At 41.2% G+C, this 25,579-nt stretch overlaps 2 protein-coding genes across 5 annotated transcripts in view; one reads left to right on the forward strand and one right to left on the reverse strand.

Annotated features, from left to right (window-relative positions):
- Positions 1 to 1,767: 1,767 nt before the first annotated feature.
- LOC124138665 lies at positions 1,768 to 11,680 on the forward strand. Its single transcript, XM_046505428.2, has 2 exons — positions 1,768 to 1,851; positions 6,841 to 11,680. The coding sequence occupies exon 2, from the start codon at positions 6,924 to 6,926 to the stop codon at positions 10,086 to 10,088; it is 3,165 nt and encodes a 1,054-aa protein (XP_046361384.2). The 5' UTR covers positions 1,768 to 1,851; positions 6,841 to 6,923; the 3' UTR covers positions 10,089 to 11,680.
- A 1,166-nt stretch (positions 11,681 to 12,846) lies between these two features.
- Positions 12,847 to 25,579, reverse strand: part of LOC124138674 (trithorax group protein osa-like) — a 31,678-nt gene continuing 18,945 nt past the window's right edge. For 2 of the 4 annotated variants that reach the window (XM_046505440.2, XM_046505456.2), the window contains exons 2-7: positions 20,349 to 20,497; positions 19,253 to 19,273; positions 17,628 to 17,661; positions 16,234 to 16,801; positions 15,183 to 15,681; positions 12,847 to 14,052 (exon numbers count right to left, since the gene is read on the reverse strand). In XM_046505440.2, coding sequence (XP_046361396.1) covers positions 13,764 to 14,052; positions 15,183 to 15,681; positions 16,234 to 16,801; positions 17,628 to 17,661; positions 19,253 to 19,273; positions 20,349 to 20,497 — 1,560 coding nt within the window. In that variant the 3' untranslated portion in view covers positions 12,847 to 13,763. The remainder of the gene's footprint in view (positions 14,053 to 15,182; positions 15,682 to 16,233; positions 16,802 to 17,627; positions 17,662 to 19,252; positions 19,274 to 20,348; positions 20,498 to 25,579) is intronic. The other 2 variants (XM_046505464.2, XM_046505447.2) reach the window with 2 other exon arrangements.

Here is a 25,579-nt window from a genome sequence, read left to right on the forward strand (position 1 = left end):
CCGCACACGGCACTGCAAGTTAGGCTTGAATTATTGTAGATTTGTCAATTGTCGAAAACGTTCTGTAGTTGTGAATATCTTTTTAGAAACATAATACGGCTATTTCGCAATACAACAAATGCTTTTTTTCATCAAAACATTGAACCACATCTGAAATATGGAAGATAATTGGTGGCCATATTGGATTATATTTCCCAAACTGGGATTGCTTGGGACGTTTAGTATGTTGTTTTCAGGGCCTTGTAGAAATGCATTGTGTTGAAAAAAATTCTGTTGCAATTTGTTCCAAGTTGAGTGCAAAAATGGTCTAGATTCCCTGGACTAATTTTACCCCGAATCTTCACGGGTCACCCCCGTATTAGACCCGCGAAGCTCGCGTACCCATTCGGGGATTGGGCGCCTCTCTTATAAATGTTATTTTCTACTTTATAAATGTGTACCTCGATATCCCTAAAAATCCCTTTCTTGTTACTATTCCTGTTACCCGCGTCTCCATAGATTTGAAACGTATTTCGAAACAAAAATCCTACTATCATTTTTACCTGTACATGTATTGGACCGTTTCTTGATTTAGTCAAGTTTTATACTTTCTTCCGAAATACACGAGGAGCAGCACTTGTTTGTTGGTTTGTCGTTTGAAGCACAGGAGTCCGTATCTAAAAATAGACATCCTCATGCATATTCATGACCATCTCCACACGCGAGCCCTCGCGTGTGGAGATGGTCATGAATATGCATGAGGGTGTCTATTTTTAGATACGGACTCCTGTGTTTGAAGATGCACTCAGCACTATTCCAGTTTTATGACGTCGGTCTGTAAATAATCGAGTCTGGACCAGACAATCCCGTGATTGATATCATGAGCATTAATCAACGCAATTGGGATACGATGACATGCATCAACCAAGTCAACGAGTCTGACCACCTGATCCCGTTAGTCGCCTCTTACGACAAGCATAGTCGCCTTTTACGACAAGCATAGGCCTGCAGCCATTCAAGGAGATATATCCAACTAATGCAAAATGAAATCAAACTGGGTTTTTTATTTTTTTAAGTCATCACTATTAATTATCATCATCATCATTTTCAATATTTTTATTATTATTACTTTAATAAAGTTACGAATTCACGTTTGTAAAATCAATTATTCATTCCGAAACAGTAACATCAATAGCAAGATGAGAAATTATGGTGAATTTGAAATCCCTAATTAAAAAGCCAAATTACTTTCATAAGTTCAGTTACATGCTCTGTTTATCATGAATGAGTTACCATATTACGCAAAATGAAATAACGTCGAATAGGTGTGAATAACACATCCATAATAACATGTCAAGTCTTCCGTGGTCAGATTGAATATATTGCTCTGTGAAATAATTATTCAAAACTTTGAATGGCTTTTAGAATTGATACACACAAGGAAGAAGAATTGTGGATGTCAAATTCTTTATTATAGGTAACTCAACGTTTCAGAGTATATACTAACTCTTTTATCAAGTGAATGTGAATAAATGTGTGAATGCAATTATTATTGTTTTAAAAAAAAACATCATAGAGAATCCCTAAAATGCAATTTACGCCATCTGTCTGGCAATACAAAGAGAGTGTCGCACAAAAGCTTTCAATTATATCGCATGCTTTTCTATAGCATTGTCCGACCGGCTAAGATAAATTATTCACCTTCAAACAGTTTGAAATACAATTCATTGAAACATATATCACGCATCATTTTAATATCGTTAGGAAACACCCAATTGAAAGCCACACCTTCACATGTGAGTAGTATATTTAGTTGACATGCACTCCACGATATGACTGTTGGGGACTTCGACCGCTGACAAAACGTTACAGGTAAGATTCATGCTACAATTCACATATGACATTGTGCTAAATGCATTTAGCCGTCTAAGTCATCGTCGACCTACCAAGGTTTTTGTGCTTTTATTATATACTTCAGTGTGAAAGACTGAGTTTTCTGAAGTTGAGAAAAGTGATATTGGCATTGCAGTGAACACTTGGAGAGAGAAAGAGGGGGTGAGAGTTGGGATTCTATCGAAAAATAAATTGTCATGAGATTCATGAGAGTGATTTAATTAGATAGTTATTTTCAGTTTCGTGTTATTCTTAGATTGGACATAGTATACACTATACACCGGACCGTGAACACCCGGGTTAGAATTGGTTAAAAGCAACCCATGCTTGTCCTATAAGGCGACTAACGGGATCGGGTCATGCTCGTTGACTTGATTGATGCATGTCATTGTATCTCAGTTGCGTAGATCGATGCTCTTGATGTCAGTCACTGGATTGTCTGGCCCTAACTCGATTATTTACAGACCGCTTCTTACGACAAGCACACACGGACACACATACCTTAACAAAGTTACAAGTTTTTGTGTCTTGCAAATTTCTGTAAAACATGTGAATCAAGATATATTATATATTGCCGACAAAAAATAAGGGCACTGGTGAAACGACAGTGAAGCTGTAATGACGATAACTGTCTGAAAAATTATTTTCGGGCGTGTAAATCAATATCTGGTGCGACCACCATGTTGGGTGATACACGCACAACATTTTGATGGTATACTGTTGATTAATTTGCATATGGTTGCCCTTGGTATTACCCGCCATTCCGCCAGAAGAGCTACTCCAAGTTGGGCCACGTTGATGGGCGCAGGGTCTCTGGCTACACTCTCCGACCTAGAACATCCCGCAAATATTCTATTGGGGACATCAGGGGACTTAGTGGGGCCAGTCCAATATCCGTATATGCTTTGTCGTCGGAGATAATAGGTGACGATCTTTGCACATGTCTGTATAGTCTGGCATTGTCTTCTTGCAGTTCAAAATTTCTGCCGATAATTCTAGCGAATGGAACAACGACAGGAGGCGAGAGAGAGAGAGAGAGAGAGAGAGAGAGAGAGAGAGAGAGAGAGAGAGAGAGAGAGAGAGAGAGAGAGAGAGGGCCCGCCAGGCCCATTCGTGGTTTTGCCTAGGAGGGTTTGTCCGAAAAGAAAGGGCAACCTGGGGGACTTTGGGGTTGCTTATTAAATTTGGGGGAAAGTTGGAATTAGGAACAATGCCGTGCTATAGTTTGGGGAACTAAAGGAGTTTCTATGGTTGTGTGGGGTTTTTTTTAATTTTATTTATTTTTTAGTTTTTAGTTTTTTTCTTCTTTTTTCTTCTTCTTTTTTTCTTTTTTCTTTTCTTTTTTTGAGGGGGGAGCTTAGCATGGTATAGAATGATTTAGTTGTTTATTAGATGCGGCCTAGTAGACCTGTTTTAATTAGGAAAATGCCTTATGCCTTGAAGTTTTGTAGGTTGTTTAGTGGGTTTAGAACAGATGCCAAAGACATTTGTTTGTTATAGTTAATTGTGGAGTTGAGGGTTGAGGGTTGTTCTGTGTTGTTGGTGGTGTGTGCAGTGTAATCGTGCGTGTTCAGGTGTTTCACCTGTTTGGTGGTTTCTGATTTTGTGTAGGTGAGACCTTAGTTTAGTGTGCCCTGTCTGTAATTTGATTATTGCCCTGTCGATTTGTTTTTTTGAGTGGCTTTTGGAGCACCTCTTTCAGTTTACAGTTTGATTTCTGATATTGGTTTTGCCACTTTTACACATCTACCACTTTTGGCGAATTTTACTCTTAGTGATACTTTTAATCTCGTCTTTAGATATTGGTAGGTTGATGCTTATCTCTTCTAATTTTAATGATGTTTTGGCTACCTTGTCGTCGCGTTCATTACCAAACACGCTGACGTGGGCAGGTATCCACACGAATTCTATTTCTTTACCTAGGTTTGTTGGAGCATTTGAGTATCTGTTGAATAAATTTAGGTTGATTATTTGTGTTTTTGTTTTTGAAGGCTTGGAGTCCAATTAGAGAGTCAGGAAGGATTTAGGGTTTTTTGGTGTTTTTTAATTTGGGGGTTATGTAGAACTGTGGCCATCCCATTAATTCGGCCGTGAAAATTGATTGATTATTTGGGAGCCTAAAAGCATTTAGTTTCTTTTGTGGGTTGGTATACATGGATGCCGAATGCTGTGAGTTTCGAGGCCGGGTCGGAGGAACCGTCTGTATAGATGTGACACCAATTTGGCCATTTCTCGTGTATGTATGATATTGTGATGGCTTGAACGGTATTAGGGTCGGTTTCTTTATTAAGTTTGGAGGAGAGTGTTGTGTCTATATTGGGGATTTGTAGTTTTGGTGTGAATATGTTGTTGGGTTTTGTGGTTAGTCTCAAATCGTTTAGGTTGTGTATCTTGAAGCACTTGAGTGTGCGTTTAGAGATTGGTGTTAACAATGGGTTTTTCCGTGCTAGTGCTTGGTGTTTTAGGCTTATATTGTTTTTAAGGATGTGTTGGATTAGGGTGTGTTGTTTTGTTGAGGCCATGAAATTTATTGTTAATTTCCTCGGCGTAAATCCAGAGGGATTTAGCCTGTTAGGGCCTGCAGTGAGGTAAGCGGGGTGCCCTGTTGTGTGCGTGTAATTATCTTAAGTGCTTGGTATTGGATTGAGTTACGTTTATCGTTTAGTGTGTGCTTAAGGTATTGTATATTGGTCATCCATAGTCTATTTTTTATCTAATTAATGAATTTAATGATGTGTATAGTGGTAGTAGGGTCCCCTTGGCGGCCCCCAAATTGGAACCTGTCAGGCAGCGTAGTGTATTTAGGGCTTCACTGCATCTATTTATTAGGTTCTTAATGTGAGCACCCCAGGTTAGATGTTCATCAAAGATTAGTCCTAGAAATTTGGTCTGTTTTTGGAAATGTATAGGATTATTGTTAAATTGTAGTTTGGGGGTGTTTGCGTGCACATTTTTGTGTTTGAAAACTATCTCTGTGGTGTTTTCGGCATTTAGTGAGAAGCCCCATTTGTTTGCCCATATTTGTATTTTGTTTAATGCCTTCTGCAATAATTTTTGTGCAATATTTATGCTTCTAGAGCGGATCCAGAGGGCTGGGGCATCTGCGTATTTAAACTTTCGAACTTTATTTGACAATCCCTCGAAAAAGTCGTTTATCATAATGCTGAAAAGTGTTGGGCTTAGGATGTTGCCTTGGGGTGTGCCACTTTCTAGGGGACACTGGTTCGACAGCGATTGGTCGATACCCACAGTTATTTTGCGATTTGTTAGGAAGTCTTGAATATATTTTATTATTTGGCTTTTGAAACCTTCCTTTTGGAGTTTTTGTATTAGTCCGTTATGCCACATCATGTCCGTTGGTACGTTTTAATGTCTTGTTCCAAGCGGGCGAGATTGTCTAAGGTTGAGTGGCCTTGGGTGAATCCGCTTTGGTCCTGGTTTATAATATGTTTTGGTCTAGGTAGTGTTGGAGCCTATTTTTGACCATTGCCTCCATGATTTTACACAAATTGGTTTGGTTCGACTGTCAAGTGTGATACCCGCCCCATACAATGATTTTAATCTATTGTGTAGTGAAAATAATATAATGAGACGATCCTTTCTGGATGTGGGTCTTGATGTCCCACTGTCGAAAAAATACACTTTTTGATTTGCCAATGTCCGTGTAACTTTGGATGTTGACACCCACCCTACCACACCCGCCCTCTATCGTGCCCCTAATGCACCATTTCGTCTCTTCATTGAGGGGGGGCACAGGTGGTCCAGTCGTCTAAGGCGCCGCCATTCGCTGTGCAGAGTTGCGTCCCTTGGGCACGCCAGAAACCTGTGATTGTGGGTTCGAATTCCGGTTCTCCCCGATTATGTTTCTAGGATTGTCAGCACCATACCCGTGCTCGTGAGTTTCACCGAAGTGGTAAACGTCTCAGACCTGCGTCACTTCGGGCTTTCCTCCCACACGATATAACTGGATTACACCCCGCCTTAAAGCGGCGTTAAACCCAACTCACTCACTCACTTCATTGAGATACTGTCTCGGACACTAAGCTCAATTGCATGAGTGATTGTGAGTTTGCTGCTGTGTGCACGTGCATCACGTGCCTTCAGAAGCAACGCGACAATATTGTATATGTGCACCTCAACCATAGCTGCACTCATATTTTTAGGTCCCTTATTTTTTGTGGGGAGTATGGTTTTTTTCCATTACAAGTAGTGCAGATTTGAAATTAACCAATTGAAATATTCTGAGCATGTCGTAATGACAGAGAGGATACACGCGGCACCAGAACCTAAGGAACTTGTTTTAGGTTGTCACCCCTAAAAGGCGGCGCTATGTTAACACACATCTACCACATGCATCTGAGTAGCTGATATGTAACATGAAGTGGTTTCCCAAGTCAGTATATTGACAATTTGATTTCCCTAAACAGCCCCTAATGCATTATGGTCGGAAATTACTTTTGAACCCAGTTTGGACGTGCAGAGGATATGCCGACAGCCTGTAATCGAGTCCTATGTCTGATACTTTGACCTCTTATGCCGTCCAAGTACGATGACACGCTATCAACCAAGCGACCGTCCCTGACCACCAGATACATTCAGCCGTGTCTTGCCACGAACATCGGTTGATGGTGACCTGCTCTAATCGGAATCTCAACGGGAGCAAAGTAGAATAGTAGCATAGTAGCACAGCAGTGCGGTGGCTCTTCCTGCATTCGATCCATGTTTCGATTCCAAACACAATACATTGTGCGTTCACTTCAAGAAAGTACATCTGAGTGTGAATGTCGTATATCGACGCAGCCATCACTAATCCAGGGACATCTGGAAGTTTGTAAATGAGCAAGGGCTCCTTAGATAATAGCGAAGTGGGTAATCAAACACTGTTCCGTGACAGGGACAGAACGTTCTAACCACTAAACTACCATACTACTCCTGAACATGCGTAATACGTTTACATTCTCTGTGTAGGTGACAGGTGATCAAGAAACAGAGGTCTCTAGAATAAGGCTCGGTGGAAACAGCCCAACGTGAGATAAGAATCTCCGGCAGACATGCATCAGCTGTGCTTAAACGCGGCTGTAGTCATCCTGTGTCTTGCTCCGACGCCAGCCGCACAAGGTCAGCCAACGCCCCATGAACTTGGTCTGCAAACAGATCCTGGAGCAGCGGAACCATTCAAAGGAATATCGAAGTGGATAAAGGTTCTCCACGATAAAGGAGTCGACTTTCGAACGCTGTTGAGGGACCCGTTCGGCGTACAAGGCAACCATGACCCCTTCTCTGAACATTGCCGTCACGCCATCATTTACGATAAGTCAATGATATGCAGATTTCAAAGCATGTACCCATCCTGTCAGATCAAGCAGATAAGAACTTCAACCGACATGGGCTTTGCTGCAGAGATATATAAATATAGTGGTATATCTCATATCAGTTCCCGTTATCACTCTTACCGTCCCCCATTTAAGGACCCTATTCCTGAAATGATACAAGAATGTAAAAACCCTAGTAAAGCTGATAAACCATCATGTCAGGTCATAATGCTCGTTGAGTTTCGCGAAAAAATCCTGAAACAGATTGTGAACTTTGGGAAAGCAAAGAGGCTACAAATGTCCAAATACACCACCCAAGCTTGGTACCGTCATCCGAAGCTGAAACCTGTCTGTCGATCCCGCCCTGATGAATTGGTGAAATACGTGACAGAACTATCCAAAATCAAAACACTCAAAGACAAGATTGTTCCACTCTTAGACACAAACGTGTGGCCTGTCAACATAACTGCCCCCTTTAGAGCCGAGCTTGATGCCGTGTGTAAAACTAACCCTGATGACAAATTTTGCATGTACAAGAAGGTGTTCCTCTTGTCTGAGCCAATACGAGAAGTGAAAAAAATAGCTGACAAATATACATGGGAAAGTGGGGTAGCGCAAGCAGCTATTGCTGCCCTCTCCATGCAGTTCAAAGACTTCAAGAAAAATAGTCCAACTGAATTTAAGGACATTCCACCCTTGTCCGAAAAAGCACTATATGTGGAGAATACTCGACACATATTTGCCGTTATCCAGGAAAACAATTTCGTTGGACTAAATGCCCTGATGTCCCTCTATAGTAAGTTCGAGGCTGCCTATTTCGGAGAAAAGAGTGTGAGTGGAACAACGGAACAGGTGCTCCTCTACAATCTGCATAAACTTGTGGAACAAGCTCGTCTCATTGTTGACAGGCACCAGCAAACGCTAAAAACCAGAAAAGTTCTTACAACTGAAGTTGATTTAAAGGTTCTGCTTCGCAGCACGGAGATGAACAAGATCCTCGATTTTGTTAAAGGTCAAAAATCTGATTTGTTAAACATCGCTAATTATCTCACTGCCAAAGTAGGTCAGAGCGTAGCCAGCCAATTCGAGGGACTGAAAAAATATTTCACTAAAGTGGAGTCTTTCAATAGGGATAAATCAATGGCAGATATCAAGTACGTTAAGGGTATGTTGGACACATTCACAAAATCCTCTAAAAAATTGCAAGGGACTGTCAATGATAACATAGACAAGATCGTTAAGTATGCTCTACAAACAGCACAGGCACAGGTCGGGGAGCAGGCAGCCATGTTAGCACTGAGGATAGCGGAGGCATGTAACCCAATGGACTGGCTTCTAAATGGCGGGTCTGCCAGTGAAATTATGGAGACTGCAGCAATTTTAGCAAACAGTATTGCAGATTTGGCTGTGGTAGAAAAACTGAAGTCATCAGTATCAAGTCTTATCAAAGAAACAAAAGCCTTATCAGTTGGTTTTGCTAAAAACAACGACTTTCTGAAAGTTATCCGTCGGGTTATCGATAATATAGATTCCCCCTATTCCAGTTTTGAAGCAGATAAAACATTTTTCTTAAGCAAATACGCGGATTACCAGCCGGGAATTACACGACCGCAGCTAGTAGGAGTTGAAGTATTTTGGGGTGTCGTTGTTGACGAAGCCTGCACCATCATCGAGAATTCGCAAGCATCAGCTTCAGCACATTTTAAGAGAATGGTCGGGAAAAGCGGGATATGCTGGAAGACCAAAATTGAAATTGCAAAAATGATCGAGACCTTCTCCGAAATATACGACTTTCAGTTTGATTTAGTAGCAGACATGGCGTCTTATATGAGAGCCCAAACTGCAGTAAATGCCGCACAGTCTATGAATGCCAACTTTGATGCGATCACCTCCAAGGCAGGGGCTGCAGAGGACAAGCTGATGGTGATGGAGCAAATGTCCGCCATTATGGTCGTCACCCACAAGGTTCAGACGTGGGTCATCGTAGATCAGTATTGCAATATCCTGGAGTACAAAAATGGTGGACGGAGGCCGGCCGTATGTAAAGGTGTGAAATCCGCTGTCCCGGCTCTTCTTGCGCATCCAGAAGCAGCCTGTGACAATGAAGTTCGCTTGTATGTCAATATCCCTACCGTTCCCTCAAAAAGCTCGGACAAAGCCTTCGTTAACATTACGGATTTATATGCTGGTAATGAGATCACATTTAAGATCGAGAATCAGCAATGGTTGAGGGATAATGGTTGGATTGGGGTGAATGATATTATTATTGCATCATATGTTAAAGATTTCGAAGTTTATGCACCAACAAAAACGACGACTTACAGGCGTGTTAAATCATCAGTTATTGGTTTGTTGAATAACGAACTTATTCCAGGCCAAACTGAATATGTCATAGTCCCACAACATCCAATGGTATTTGAGTACCAAGAAGGGCTATTACTGCATAACTGTCGCAAGGGGAAACTCCAGAACCCATACACCACCTGCACGAATGATAAGATCTCGTATATCTGCCCCCTAAGCAACGATCTGACAACCTGCGAGGAACTCAAAACCAAAACGTTGCTGTTTCCTTCCATTTTCTCCACCTGGAAGATCCAGCTCCATGGGTTTAAGTTCTCGCCTGTTCCTGACCCAGCAACCGAACTCCCCATCAAAGTTGGAATACTGATGTGCACCATGTACAACAGGACTGCCGAAAGGCAGATAACTCGACGGGATATCCGAGACACGCCGTCCCAACATTCACTGTCTGTACGAAGTGGCGACAGGGCTGGTTGCGCTAAATCCTGCTGCCCCGCGAACCAGTACTTGTCCCAGAAGACCTTCACTTGCAAGCCATGCCCAGCTGGGTCCGTCTCTGCGCTGGGCGGGTATTATTGCCAGAAGGCTCCTACTGAGTGAGTGAGGTTTCGAAGTAAGATGGGGTGCTGTAATAGCACGTGGACGTATAGAAGATAATAAGGGATTGACCATTTTATATTTGGTGGGATATTTCTTTTAATAGTTCTGGAAAAAAATATTTTTCTTCCGATTTTAAAACAGGACATACTGGGTGTCAGGAAAAACGCGTGCTAAACAAGAAAAGATCTGCTCCTCCTTTTAGAGTAAAATAATATGTCTTGGAGAAGTGGCCGAAAATATATTGTTTTACCCCCAAATATAGGCCTTCAATTTATTATTATATAATCAAGAAAATGTATACAACCTTATGCTGTTATATAATCAAGAGATTAGTCTTTTTCTATTTATATAATCAAGAAGATATATACAGGAATATGCTATTATAAACTGTCCGGCAAAGTATATCTGAAAAAAGGATTTAACCAAATCATTACGAACGTTATCAAAACGTTACTAGACTGAACACATTAGTTCTAAAACACAACTATAATACCCGTATCAAAAACATCACCCTCGACAAACCATTTGTCGTTTGTTTCATTTTAGCCACCATCACTAAAAACTCTTTTGCCCGACTGTTTATAATCAAGAAGACGTATTAATATGTATACATGCTTATACCTAGCTATTATCAAATTTCTACGTGAAAGCTTTTGTTTGCTTGTTTGTTTGTTTGTTTTTATATTTGTTGTTTTATATCCATGTCAATGGATACATCGTTGTAATCACAGGGTGTATTGCATTCTATAATTACGCACCATGGTTAAGAAATAATAGGACACAATCAGTAATACTAAATCTTAATGATCATCATTTTTAAGATACTTCTTAAAACCCATTAAGCTTTCGCTAAATATGTCCCAAAGATCAGATACATTTATATTGAAAGTCTAACAGTTAAACGTCTGTTGTACATCTTCTGTATTGTATGAATATAAACATGTTCAAGTTTATCATTCTAAATTCCCCTTGTAATTAATACTTTATTAAGTCTATTTTTTAAATTTTATCCGGCTAATCATTCAAAATGAATTAAAAGAATATTCTGTCTACAGCCCCTGGAATTTCTGAAGAAAAAAAAGATACTTGTCCGTTTTGAATAACACATCCGAAGAATAGCTGATTAAAATATTTACCCATTTAATCAAGTAAGGAACAAAGCCATATATTACTAGAACAGGAAGTATAAATGGTTTTTTGATAGTACCAAATGCTTTTTCAAAATTAGTTAAGATCAGCATGTCAGGTTTGTCGAACATCGTGCAATATCATCTACCAGGAATTATTCCTGTCTGTTCTCTTTGTGAAACTTTATGCCTATGTATATCACGATAATGTGTGACAGCTTACACCTAAGTATTATTATGTTTCTATGTGAAGGTTTCTGCCTATGTATTATCAAGATGTGTGAAGGCTTATATAATACAAACTTGTGGTATTACATTATCAAGATGTGTGAAGGCTTATGCTTCCTTCTAATCAATGTAATCTGTGAAGGTTTATATTATACAAACTTGTGGTATTTTACAATCAAGAGACGATCTTTTTTTCATTCTGTATGCATTGTTGAATAAAAGCTTTTCTCCGCACAACTACTCGAACCTCGTTGTTCATAGTAAAGGTGAACCAACCTCACGAGCAGTAAGGGGTGGTCGGGTGGCCAAGTGGTTACAGCGTTCGCTCGTCACACCGAGGACCCGGGTTCGATTTCCGACATGGGTACAATGTGGGATTACTACGAACATCTAACTGTTGCAATGTTGCGACACTGTTGTAATAGAAATACCACAAATGCAATGCTAATCACTTGTGATGGTTGTACGAGTAACTTCCCGAAATGTAGATTTTCTGGCTTTAACCCGGCCGGCTGTAACGGCCTAACGAGAACGCTGGAGTCATGTTGGTGATGTATCTCCAAGCATCGTCTGGGGGAACGGGTGGCCCAGTCGTCTTAGGCGCCGCGATTCGCTGTGCAGAGTTGCGTCCCTTGGGTACGCCAGAAACCTATGATTGTTGGTTCGAATCCCGGTTCGCCCCGATTATGTTTCTTGGTTTGTCGGCACCATACCCGTGCTCGTGGGTTTCACCGAAGCCGTTAACGTCTGAGACCTGCATTACTTCGGGCTGTCCTCCAACATTAAGCTGACACGCCGTGATATAACTGGAATACTGTTAAAAGCGACGTTTAACCCAACTCACTCACTCCAAGTATCGTCCGATTTGAACGGGTCCTGAATAGACACCAGGGTGTCGTTGGCGCTACGACAGTCATAAGTCTATGTTAAGGTATGGGAGCTACGACCACCTTACCGCTACAATCGCTTCGTACAACAGCACCCTGGTGTATATCAGATAAAAGTGATAAGGTACTTACTACAGGTGTGAAATTTTAAAAGGTCAAAATATATTTATTATTAAATTCTCTTCCCCAATCGCCTCACTTCATCCCACGTCACGTAATTTCATTGTCCCCGAATGCCTTCAAATGTTTAATACTGTTTCTTGAAATACTGAACATACTTTTCCCTTCATGTGAATCATCCATTGATGCACAGATGCCTTGAGCAGTTCGTTTAAAACATTTCATTGCACGTGGGTGAAAATTTATTTTATTGTGGCCCAATGCTTCCACATAATTTCAATCACTGATGTCTATTACGATATATCGTAACTATCGATAGTCGTGTGCGTCATTGCCAACTCCTGTTGCCAACACTCTTACAGGAAATTGAACAAAACAACTCAAATCCGTCAAAACTCCAATGGATCACAGTTTATTCCTTGAAGGACGGTAGAGACTTAGCGAGCGGTGGAACTTACTACAACATTTTGTTAATACAATATATTCCAGAGTATCCTGTCCTGCAACCTCTTATGATAAATACATGAGTAATATTACATAGTCTTCACACAATATATAACAAATCACCAAACAAGGCACCAGCATGGTTTTGATCACCTATAGGACTACACAACAACACTCCAAAAATATCGAAAACTCAGACCAGGTTCTAAGATAAACCACATGGTTTCATCAAAACGACCGTTGAGGTTAGTAGTTGAAGCCAGCCTGAATGACGAATGGCATATAATTGGCATGGTACATGTTCGATCTGTGTTATAGCTGCGAAAATGTTAATAAAACACATAAAGCTTAGTCGTTCCAACCATGGAATGCCGTTGATTCTGCCAGCGCTTTAATCAATGTTGCTGACCTTGACCTTGAGTTTGATGTTAAGCGCCTTCATCCGACGCGATATATTGTTACCATCTGGCTTCATTTATACTTTGTACAATTGGAACACATTGTGGTATCATTAGCATGGCGATCAACTCACCTGTGGTATAATGTACAAAAAGGTCTACCTTGCCAAGGGGACTAATAAATAAAGGGCATAAAACCTCATATTGCACTTGTGTCCTCGGCCCGTAGTGAATAAATTAAACAAAAAAAGGAACACCAAACATTGTATAATCGTATTCTACACCTTCTACTTCAATGACCGGCTGTGTAGTAGTAGCTAGTAGTACATATGACTGAGAACAAAATGACTCTACCATCACAAAGCCAAAATGGGTCTGCCTGGCTTAGGTATGCCCGCCATTAGTAAGTGTTTGGAACATGTACAGCAAACTTCTTCCAACGTTCTTGCCCCCCGATCGTTATCTGCAAACTTAGAAATCAGACACCCCCAACTCGTCTTCAAAACTCGGTGCATTGAATTGGGGAGGTGCGCTGAATTTGGCAGATGCTTGGAACTGAGGGGCTGGTTTGGGGGCCGGGGGTGGTACAGGAGCACCCCTGGCAGGGGCTGGGGCTGGGGCACCCCTAGGTGGACCTTGACCTGGCCGGCGCTCTTCTTGTTGGATCATCCTAAACACAGCCGACTGGTTCCAGTCCCGATCCCCTTCCTTGGCTTGTTTAGCTTGAGAAGGTGCTGAGGCAGGAGCCTGTGGCTGGGCGCTATCAACAGGGAAGAGAAGGTGAGATTGGATGTCTCGGATTATTTTGATGAACGATTTCATATTTCTGAATACGTTTGTCTAAGTTTCAAGTCACTTATGTCATCACTGATGGATTTCACTATACGACTTTCTCATATTTCCAAATGAATTTATGTTGTGAAGTTGAAAAAATAACATCATCGCACCCTTTTATAGCATCCTGTTAATGTATATGGTGCATTTTATTTAAGAATTACTATTCTCTTTAATAAAGATAATCATATGAGTTTAGTTTGTGCAGATATGGGTCAAAAGAGAACAGTCATGCCTCGATTTTCAAAAGTTAATTATTGACGAAATGACAATAAACAAATTAGTCAGAACGTTAATATCGAAAAACAATAGATGAACGTTATGGATCTTTGAAATAAGGTTAAATGAAATCTGATGACAGTTGTATTACCAATTAGATATTCTTATCATGGAATCTGATGATGCATTCAATAAAATAAACAAACTCATTCAATGCTACATACAGGATAAGGTTGGCACGTGCATTGGTGGGTGACACGTCATATCCGGTATGTGTATTAACCAATCAGAATTGACCAAGACACTAGGCTAGGGTTCAGGGGTTGCTATATTCCAAATATGACTGAACCCTACATAGAAGAACTTGGACATGGTGTTGGTACGAGACCAGTAAAGGCAGGTGCTTGGTATGTCGCAGTTATCTCCCTTTACAAGGACAAGGACAAGTGACCAATATTATATTTTTGTCCATATACGGTTCGATACGGTTACTAATTAAATTATCATAATTGAATTTGATCGTGACAGTTAATACACGTGTTTCAGAAAAAAATGTTTCATGTGCAATGATGACTTTTACTATGAAAACTTGCAGTCAACAATAAGCGTGCAGTTATCTCATAGCCAATGTCTACCAGCGTTAACGCGACTGATTCGACCATAGTATAGCTACCAGGGAATCTATATAGCGCCTATATAGACTCCCTGCTTATACCAAGCACTGGCTTTCTACATGGGTACCGAGAGGAGCTGCCGAGACCACAGCAATAAGAGGACATGCAGCATCTACACGACGCCACTCTCCACGCGGGCAGGGGCGGACAAGGAGTAACTCACAGCGTCGCTTTTGTCTGACCATCTTTTGTTTCCTGTACATTTTCCTTTGAATACAGGCCCATAGGGGAGTTATATTGCAGATGGACAACCTTTGGGCCATTGACATTCTCCCCCTCACCCTGCTCCTCCAGAGTTGGGGCAGCAGGGTTGGGGTTGAACTGAGTGGCCGCCTGAGGATCGCACAGGGGATGAAAAGCTCCAGACCTTGGGGTAGGCTGCTGGCTGGTGTAGTCCAAGTCTACATCCCAAGGCTTTACTCCGGTCGTTCGTAGACTCTCTCTCCAAGGAGCTCGGACCTCGGGCTCGTTCTGATAGCGTGGTGGCTCTGACTGTACGGGCTGCTGATGCTGCCTTGGGGGTGCCTGCTGAGGCGTCCACTTGAGGCTGGCAGACCGAGAGACTGGTGCGGAGTAGTCTATCCCAAAGGAAGGCGCATCCGGTGATTTCCCCGCGGGTCTTGGTACTTTTGGTATTGGAGTTGCCCTCACCGATGTAGTAACTGAAAATGTTCAAAAGGTTGTAGCAGTGCTCTACACTATTAAAACAATAATTGCTTTAGATCTGTAAGGAAGGGGTTTGTAAAGTATGGCCGATAACGTCACAGGTATAAGATAACACCATAGTCCCTCGTTATCGTTTGTGACATGATGGCCCAGGGTTCTCAGGCGCCGTGTCTATCACTCAGAGTTGCGTCCCTTGGTTGGTATTTCGTTCGAATTCTATATTCGCCAAGATTATGATCCATTGTTGTACACAGCATGTTCATCTATACTGACATGTGGCAATATAACCGAATTACTGTTCATAGCGGCGTTAAAGCTTACAAACGAAAGGAGAAATCATACATATCCAAAGTAGCACATCAAGAAAGCTTTGTGATACTTCATTTCAAGCAGCTTGGTCAGCTACTTCGAGTTTAACTATGTTTTATTCGTAATAAAGATATTTAAGATAAAGGGATTTTTGTTTGCTTCTTATGTTTCAACCAGCCCTTAAACAAACATATTGTTTTCCTTGCTAGTACTTCCATTCTTGTTTGAACTATTCTCACCTGACGGCCTCTGGTCCTGGAAATTTTTCCTTCTCTCCCACACAGGAACAAAATTCTCTTCCTCCTCCGCATATTGTCCACTGTCGATCTGCTCGAATGTTGGTCGGTAGCCTCCCCCTGGGGAGACGGGACCTCCCATTGACATATTGGGCAGGAAGGGTGGTGGCGGGGCAGGCTGCTGGTAAGTCTGTTGTTGGTGAGTAGGTTGCTGATAAGATTGTTGTTGTTGTTGTTGTTGCTGCTGCTGCTGCTGGCCATAGAAAGGAGCAGGTTGATAAGGGTCGGGGGAGCGCGGGGAGTAGATGATGCTGTCTAGACTCTCCTGGACCTTGTTCAGCATTTGACCTTGACCTCCAGCTGGACGGTACGATGGCCTAGAAGATTGTTGAGGAGCCTGGAGGTGTGGACGCGAGAAGTCGGAACCAAAGTCCGGACCGCCACCACCCAAGTTGCTCAAGTTAACCTTCTTGGGTTTGTGTCCGGCCGATGAGCCACCGCCGCCGCCATAGGAAGGCATTGCTTTGGGCGGATTGGTTCGTGGTGCGACAGGAGCTGGGGTACGAAATGTCTGTTAAATAGAATTAAACCGTTGATTGCAATAAATGTTTCTATATTTCTAACTAGATATGTTGAAACATATGAATTTGCGAGTGTGTCCTTACCCCGTTGAAAACAATTAAATTTCGTTGAAATATAATGACCATTTAAGATATGTAAATTAATATCCAAGATTAATCTCCTTCAATGTTTGATATAACAGTAAATTACGTTTATAACGAACACGCTTATAACGAACTGACGGATGTAACGAACTGTTTTACTTGGCCCCGGCAATTTGCTGTATATATGCTGTATACATGCTTATAACGAACTACGGTTATAACGAATTAGAATTAGTTTTTCCCTTTGACTTCGTTATATGCGTAGTTTACTGTATGTCCAAACATTGTTCAATTAAGCTAATGTTGCAATGCTTATAAAACATTGGGGTGGGGGTCGGCAAGGGTGATCTAGTCGTCTAAGGCGCTGCAATTCGCTGTGCAGAGTTGCGTCCCTTTGGGCACGCTAGAAAGCTATGATTGTGGGTTCGAATCACGGATCGCCCCGGTCATGTTTCTAGTTTGGTCAGAACAAAACCCGTGGGTTTCACCAAAGTGGTAAATGTGTGAGACCTGCATCACTTCCGGCTTTACTCCCATATTCAGCTGACACGCCGTGATGAAACTTTAATACTGTTGAAAACCCAACTCACTCACACTATAAAACACAAATTCTTGTAACTGTTACATGATTCCGAATTTACATGTTGCATACCGATGTCTATACATCGTGTATGATATTACAAATTACATACCGATGCCTGTATATCGTGTATGATATCTCAAGTTACATACCGATGCCTGTGTGTCGTGTCGCCCTGGAGGAGGTCTGAAACGAACAAGTCCGGTCAATATTTGTTAGTAAAACATGGGTAACGTTCAACATTTTACGTCAAGAGCGCTTTTCAAGCGTCAAATAATAACACAGAACAATGACCAACATGAAACGTACAGGACGGGTGTTTCAATGAAAACAATTGCTGATATGAGTGGCTTGGGTATAACAAGGTTTAGGGTATAAGGTTTGGGGTATTCCCCATTGAGCTACCCTCAAAGTAATAGGACGTATACAGTCTGAACGTATAGGTCTACTGTGGTCCTTATATAACATTAATGGAACGTTATGTGTAGGAGTAATTAATATTGAAATATGGATCTCTCTACAGTATATTACCGTTGTTGGGAGATTAATGATGACAAGAGGTGCAGGACTACAACATGCTTTTTCCCAATCAACAACATCTAATCTCATTGTTATTGTTAACCATAGAGATTAATCGTATTTGTTTATTCAAAAGCTTAATTTGCTTCTATGGGTACATTTTCGCATAAACGACTGACCATTCTGCTGAGGGTGAGGGCGAGGGTGAGGATGTGTTTGTGAGTCTGGGTGGGGTTATGACATCTTCCCCCGGCAAGGGAGTTAATTAACTAATAAAGTCCAGTTACCACCCTTGCCGAACTAGGCTGGAATTTCCAGGCTCGTTCGTAGCTCCACCAGTGGCTATTACGAGTTATGCCCCTTCCATGTCCCTCCTATTGACCAATCAGATTCCATCTCTCATATCACTTGCATTTGCTTCAAACAAAATGGCGGTGCTCAGTCAAGACGATCAAGAGTCAAGAAGATTTATATTGTAATAAAACGGGTCTTCCGCCGCGAAGTGCATCAAATCACCTGAACACCTTGATTAAAAACATGAAAAGATTTGCAAAATATCTGTCGACGCCCAGTACACATGCTTTGCAAATCCTGCAGTCGACCGAAATCTGCACGTTGAAATCCATATTGTTTACGAACCGGATGTCTAGTTCGTTACGCGATTTTGATTAGACTATGCATAGACTCGTTAGCCCAGCCAAAATGTAACTTCGGAATTCAAGATAAGTTCGGCAGGGTGAAAACTGGACCTTCATAGTCAGTTAACGCCCTTGACTCGGGAAGATGGGTTATGAATGTTGTGGAGGGAGTTGTCATTGTTGCTGCAGACAGAGTATTTTAGGACACTGCTGCAAAACACGTTTTGTAAAAGGAGGTGCAAAAAAATTAAACCCACATGCAAACTTATTGTTCACAGTATGTTCTGGAACGATATCTTCTTCAAAAAGGTCCCAGGCACCAAGAATATTTAATGGTCAGTCCTTTAATATACACAATCGATAAATTACACATGGAGATCGGTATAGAACATGCTTACAAGGATGACAGAGAATGGAAACAGTGCATGAGATAAGGACATGTACCTATCTATCTCCACGTGGCAGAGCGGACAGTGCGGACGGCTAGCTACGTGGCATACTTACATGTTTCAGTGTAGACAGTGTGCATTGTAGATATATATATACAGGCAAATAACCACCATGTCCACTTTCGTTGCAAACAAAACATAGAGATTACCTATCTACACATATATACTTACTGGGTGGATTGACTACCCGTTCTGGAAAAAATAACAATTTATTGAAGTCACAATTGACCGTTTTCTGGTCAATGGTGAGTTGGCCTTAGAGTTACTTCCCTTTGTTAAACTGTCGGTTTTTATAATCTCCGTGGTTTCAAGAGTTGCTTCCCTTAATTTACATTAACTATCTGTTTAACAAAATATCTGTATCCTTCGTACCTAAGGACTTAGAACATGGCCTAAACGATAGATGGGTCCATCTGCTTTTATTGTTTTCTGCAAGAGAGCAAGGAGAGTTTCAAAATCTAATTTAATCTCCGACATGAGGTCAGTTCACTTCGGCAGCGTTTAAATTAGCATTTAAAGCCCAAATCTGGATTCATAAAAATATTGTAAGGGTCTTCCCCGTGTATAGTGGGGCAGTTGGTTAGCCTAGTGTATAACAGTTCGCTCGTAACTCCCATACTTTAACATAGGCTTACGATAGTCTTAGCGCTAAGATCGCTTTGTGAAAGTGGGCCCTGGGTTGGATTCCCTTTACGTGGATAAGCTTAGAAAATAATGTCGATGACCCTGATTCGGTATGATTATCTAAGCATCTGATGTGGTCGATGAGAGGTCTTTGACATATAGTCAATAGCGAATATATCGAATTCCACTGGACCATCAACATCACCTATTACTTAAAAATAACAAAGAGTTCGAGTTATTTAGGTAAATAGAAACGCTAGGAGAAAAGCTGGTTGGTAATAATAGCCTTTCATATAGCCAAGCTCCCTCTTTAAACAACCGGGATAATAGATTATCAGTGATATATCTGACAAAATGACGTACTCGATTATCCAAAGTACTTTAATATGTGTTCCGATGTGACCCATTCGCTAAAAATAGACGTCCAGTCAAATTAAAACGACCCCATTTCGAATGTAAGATCTAAGACGAACGTGCGTTCAGAAGAGGCAATTTGATTGGTAGTTGTTGTCATGAGCGAAGCACATATTGATGACGTCACTTCCGAAACAATGGCGACTCGATCCAGGGTATTTATCATAAGAAAATGGAGGTCAATACACTGGATAATCGAGGATGATAGGAAACATGTAGTGATATAGACCTGGTAACGACGAGGTTGATCTGTCCTCCGCCTCCCTCTATGAGGTCCTTTGCTTGCTTGTGTGTCAACTCGTCGCCGTTCCTGTTGCCGATTGAAACAATGACGTCACCTCTCTGGAGCACACCTTCCGCAGGGCTGTTGGAGAACACCTGGAAAGGAGAAAGCAACGTCATGTGATTCTACGTCATGGAAACAAGGCTTCGACTGTCGGGAGTCCTGGTTAGAATAGGTCCCCAGAAACCCATGTCTGTGGTAAGAGGCGATTAAATGGATCGGGTGGTTTAGCTCGGTTAATTGAATGAATGTCATGGAGTCTCAATTGAGTCAGTCTTTCAATTGTCTGGTCCAGACTCAATTATTTACAGACTGCTGTCATATAGCTGGCATATTGCCGAGTGTGGCGTTAAACAACAAACAGGCAAAATACAATTGTTAATTTTCAGAACAGAACAGAACTTTATTACGCTCAAACTGAAACCATCGGCATATGACATAAAAATAAAATTATTTACAAGTTTCATTATAAGACAACAGAATTTACAAGGTTCCTCTTTACAAATAATTTTGAACATGAAAAAAGTGCATGGAATTATGAGATATTCGGTCTTAATAAATATGAATTCGGAACATACAATTTTCTCTCTTTTGTAAAATATGTACTTTTAAAAATGATTAAATTCATCCCTACTATCATCTGTACAACGCAATTTACATTTTCTAACATATAAAGGTATCTTAGTCCATCCTCCCTTTTCAATAGGTAAATGGTGCCATGATGATCGGGAAAAGAGTAATTGTATTTCTATATTGAAAGGTAAGGACTTTGGATAGTTTTCAAGGTTAAGTTTTGGTTTCACGAGGGAATAGGTTATACTCTTACTTGGTTTGCCATATATGAGCTCCAGTTTTGTTAAGCATTATCAGTTTGGGTACGACGAGCATTGTGTTAAAGCCAGGAAGGTGCAATAGAAGACTGTGTAAGCCACATATAGATCATTTAACACGTTGTGAATGAAGGAAAACCAGTGCAAGTTGTAAGGATTTGTACAGTAAAGTCTATATACAATTAATTTCGACTAAAATTTAACATACGGAATTTTACGTCAACAGAAAGTGGGTCTCGTCCTAATTCGACATGAGTGAGTGAGTATGGTTTTACCCGCTTTTAGCAATATTCCAGCAATATCACGGCGGGGGACACCAGAAATGGGCTTCACACATTGTACCCATGTCAGGAATCGAACCCGGGTCTTTGGCGTGACGAGCGAACGCTTTAACCACTAGGCTACCCGGCCGCCCCTAATTCGACATGAAGCATAAACAACGGAGTACTTTTCTTTAAAGACAATGTTTTTCTCATAAAACATACATGAACATTCAGCAACGTTCAATTGCTGCTTCTTCACCACGAATAGCTGCAATGTTGCTGATTCGGCGTTGAGCAATAATCACTCATTCACTCATGGCAGCGTCTTACCACTTCATCACGGTGGCGCTCACTACAGCTCGTTCAGAATATCATAACAACACAGATATGTCTTCCAGGAATACTGAAGTTTAAGTTCTTATATCTGCTATTACGAGCGTAGAAAGGGACGCTTCATTATCACAAACTAAAGAAATCTAGACTTTCCAAAGAATTGTAGACTTGCCTGGTATTTTCTTTAACGTTCAGTTGGGAGAAGAGAGAACTGAAGAAACCCAACCGGTCTAAGTGTATGGATGAGTGTATCTATCTACCTTTAGACCGTATATTACACATTGCACTATGATAACCTTGATGTAATAATATACTTACAGTAGTATCATAAGTCTTCCCCCCACAATCCTCCCGTTGTTTTGGATACCTGACCCCTGGGTTCTTAGGCAGGATGTTCCAGACTGTACGAACCCCTATCAAGTGTCGGTACATGTACTTCACTGGTACTAATAAGTCTTCGTTGAGAACACACGGACAACAATTTGTTCCAGTACATCAGTCATGTCAGTGGGTAAAGGAGGATATATACTACTCAAAAAAGTTAAGGATCACCCGATTCTTTCCCATTACAAAAGTTAATGTTGTCATGGAATGACAGCTAAACTATAGTAATGTGAAAGAATTGGACGATCCTTAACTTCGTATGGATGAGTGAATGATGTTTAACGCCGCAGTCTGCACCATTAGAGTTATACCACGACGGTCAGAAAGTGCTTGAGTCTGGACCAGCAAGTAGGTTGACAATGTGAAGTATGGTGTTTGCCCTCAGGGTACGATCCCTGCCCGATATCTTTTCTCCAACAGGTACTGGGATGCCATTTTGTCCCAGAATGCTAAGCGTGAGGCATGGAAATACTTAATTGTTTTTGTTGATATTATATGCGAAAGTTTCGCACATATAAACACCAAGTCTACCGCGCGAACCTCCCAGTTTGCGTCTGCATGACCTCGCTGACCCCTGAGATAGCGAGATAATGTTTATTCCAGCGATACTGAAGTGTGGCTTGATGTTGATTGTTCGGTGATCCGATGCCATAGATGATGCCATAACACGAAGGCCGTGTGGTGTACACATTCTTACACAGAAGCAGCGAAAACATCATTACATATAGACCATGCGGTCTAAACATCATTATATAAAGACCACGCGGTCTAAACACCATTTCAGGAAAACAGTGTAGTCTAAACATCATTACATAAAGACCATGCGGTCTAAACATAATTATATAAAGACCATGCGGTCTAAACACCATTTCAGGAAAACCGTGTGGCCTAAACATCATTACATAAAGACAATGCGGTCTAAACACCATTTCATGAAAAACGTGTGGTCTAAACATGCTTACATAAAGACAATGCGGTCTAAACACCATTTCATGAAAAACGTGTGGTCTAAACATAATTACATAAAGACTGCGGTCTAAACACCATTTCATGAAAAACGTGTGGTCTAAACATAATTACATAAAGACCATGTGATCTTAACACCATTTCATGAAGACCGTGTGGTCTAACCATCATTGCATAAAGACCATGCGGTCTAAACACCATTTCATGAAAACTTTGTGGGCTAAACACCATTTCATGAACACAGTGTTGGTCTGAACATCATTACATAAAGACCATGCGGTCTAATCACCATTTCATGAAAACTTTGTGGGCTAAACACCATTTCATGAAAACTGTGTTGGTCTGAACATCATTACATAAAGACCATGCGGTCTAAACATCATTACATAAAGACCATGCGGTCTAAACACCATTTCAGGAAAACCGTGTGGTCTAAACATCCTTACATAAAGACGAATCGGTCTAATCACCATTTCATGAAAACCTTGTGGTCTAAACACCTTTCATGAAAACTGTGTTGGTCTAAACATCATGACATGAATACCAATACGTCAAGAAAATGCTGGGGGGGGGAAACAATACGTCAAGACAACGCTGGGTAAACACCAATACGATATTACAATGCTGGGTAAACACCAATACGATATTACAATGCTGGGTAAACACCAATACGATATTACAATGCTGGGTAAACACCAATACGATATTACAATGCTGGGTAAACACCAATACGTCATGACAAAGCTGAATAAACACCAACGTCAAGACAATGCTTGGTAAACACCATGGCCTCGAGTTCGTGTGGTACAAAATCCGAATGTGATTCTAATGTAAATTATTCGTCATTCTATACACCAGTAATACCTTCCACAATGACGTAAGGAGTCCGCTGGAAAGACTACCTAATTATCCGGCATGTACGACTGACAAGGACAGACGGCGTCTGACAGACCCCGGGCTTGTAACAGGTCGGTATGAAGCGAGCTCACGCCCACAGAGCAATTTGTTGACTGATCTGGTAAAGTGATTATGGAGTTCCCCCAACACAGGCTTCCTTGCCGTCAGGAAGCAACAAGGCCTAGCCCGATATGAATAGAACACGATGCTTATAACGAGAACGAAACCCTGCATATACCAATCAGGAAAGTCTTTTTGCATGCACAGGAATTCTTTAGTTACAACCTGGAATAGTATTTGTTTTGGCAATAACAGTGACTTGACGGTGCATTTAGAATATGAAACACGTCAAGTGTTGAGAAAACTGCAAGGTAGTACAAGTTGTTTTGTAATCAGGTATTTATTGTGAATTCGGTTAAAGGAAATCCTACAGTACATATATACTGTTAAAGGCACGGCCTACCTATATACGGGGAGACCTCAGTGCCAGTGTTGGCGGGTTCGGTAGTTCTTAAATAACCTAGAGCTAAAATGATTCTACTGGAAGATCATTGCGTTTTTTCTCCCCACCACCACCACCTGGCGTGTGTTCCGAGTGTCTGTGAACACCAAGGGCGTATTCCCTGCATGAGTGCCAGCGTACTCAAATATTCATTTCTGGTGTCCTACGCCGTGACATTGCTGAAATATTGCCAAAAGCGACATAAAACCACACTCACTCACTCAAATATTAAAAAGATGAAACTGTCAAGTGAAACCAAAATTATGGGTTCTCTCTTGTTGGAATTAAAAGCGATAAAACCCTTTCTAAAACCCCTCAGACCTGAAACCCATTCCATAACCCCACTGGTAGTCCGTCGTACAGACCCTGATACAAATATGTATCAAATATACAGCCCATGCAAGTCTATAAAGTTTGGCAAGTCTAGATTACTGCAGTTCGGGAAAATATCAGTATCTGAAAATGTGAGTCTCTGGGCTCCCTTTTATTATATTTTTATTATGATAATTGAACAGCTGTTTTTTCTGTATGATATGTTCATTTCAGAGATTAGATGTTAGTCTACCCCACTGGCAGGAAACCTTTTTTCAAACCATTCCTCTAAGACTGAAATTCACTTTCATGCACACCACACATTCAGTTTTAGTTCCAGTACCGATGGCGTCAAACAATTGGACGATTCCTTGCACCTCTACTTGCCCGCATGGTGATCCTGGGTTAAGGATGCGATGTGAAGAACTGTGGACCAACAGGTGAAGCGTAAGTCGTCCTGTGACCACAGTCTGGTGCGGTTACGATGCGAGTTTTGTGTCTGAGAAAGCTACTGTACCGGACTATATATTATCTAAAGATATTAAATGTTATAACTATCACAGTCATTTTTCGTCATGTTTTATGAGAATATGTGCGTGAATTGGGTCCAGTCAGTGAGCTGGGTTGAAATCTACAACATTTTTAAACCCATTAGTGTAGGTAGGGTGCTTACAGACCAAGGTTCCAGTG

This window comes from Haliotis rufescens, unplaced genomic scaffold, assembly GCF_023055435.1.
Source record: "Haliotis rufescens isolate VD_foot unplaced genomic scaffold, xgHalRufe1.0.p SCAF_40, whole genome shotgun sequence".
Lineage (NCBI taxonomy): Eukaryota > Metazoa > Mollusca > Gastropoda > Lepetellida > Haliotidae > Haliotis > Haliotis rufescens.

Coding starts and splice junctions, on each gene's coding strand:
- LOC124138665 (XM_046505428.2), top strand. CDS start 6,924: ATGCATCAGCTGTGCTTAAACGCGGCTGTAGTCATCCTGTGTCTTGCT.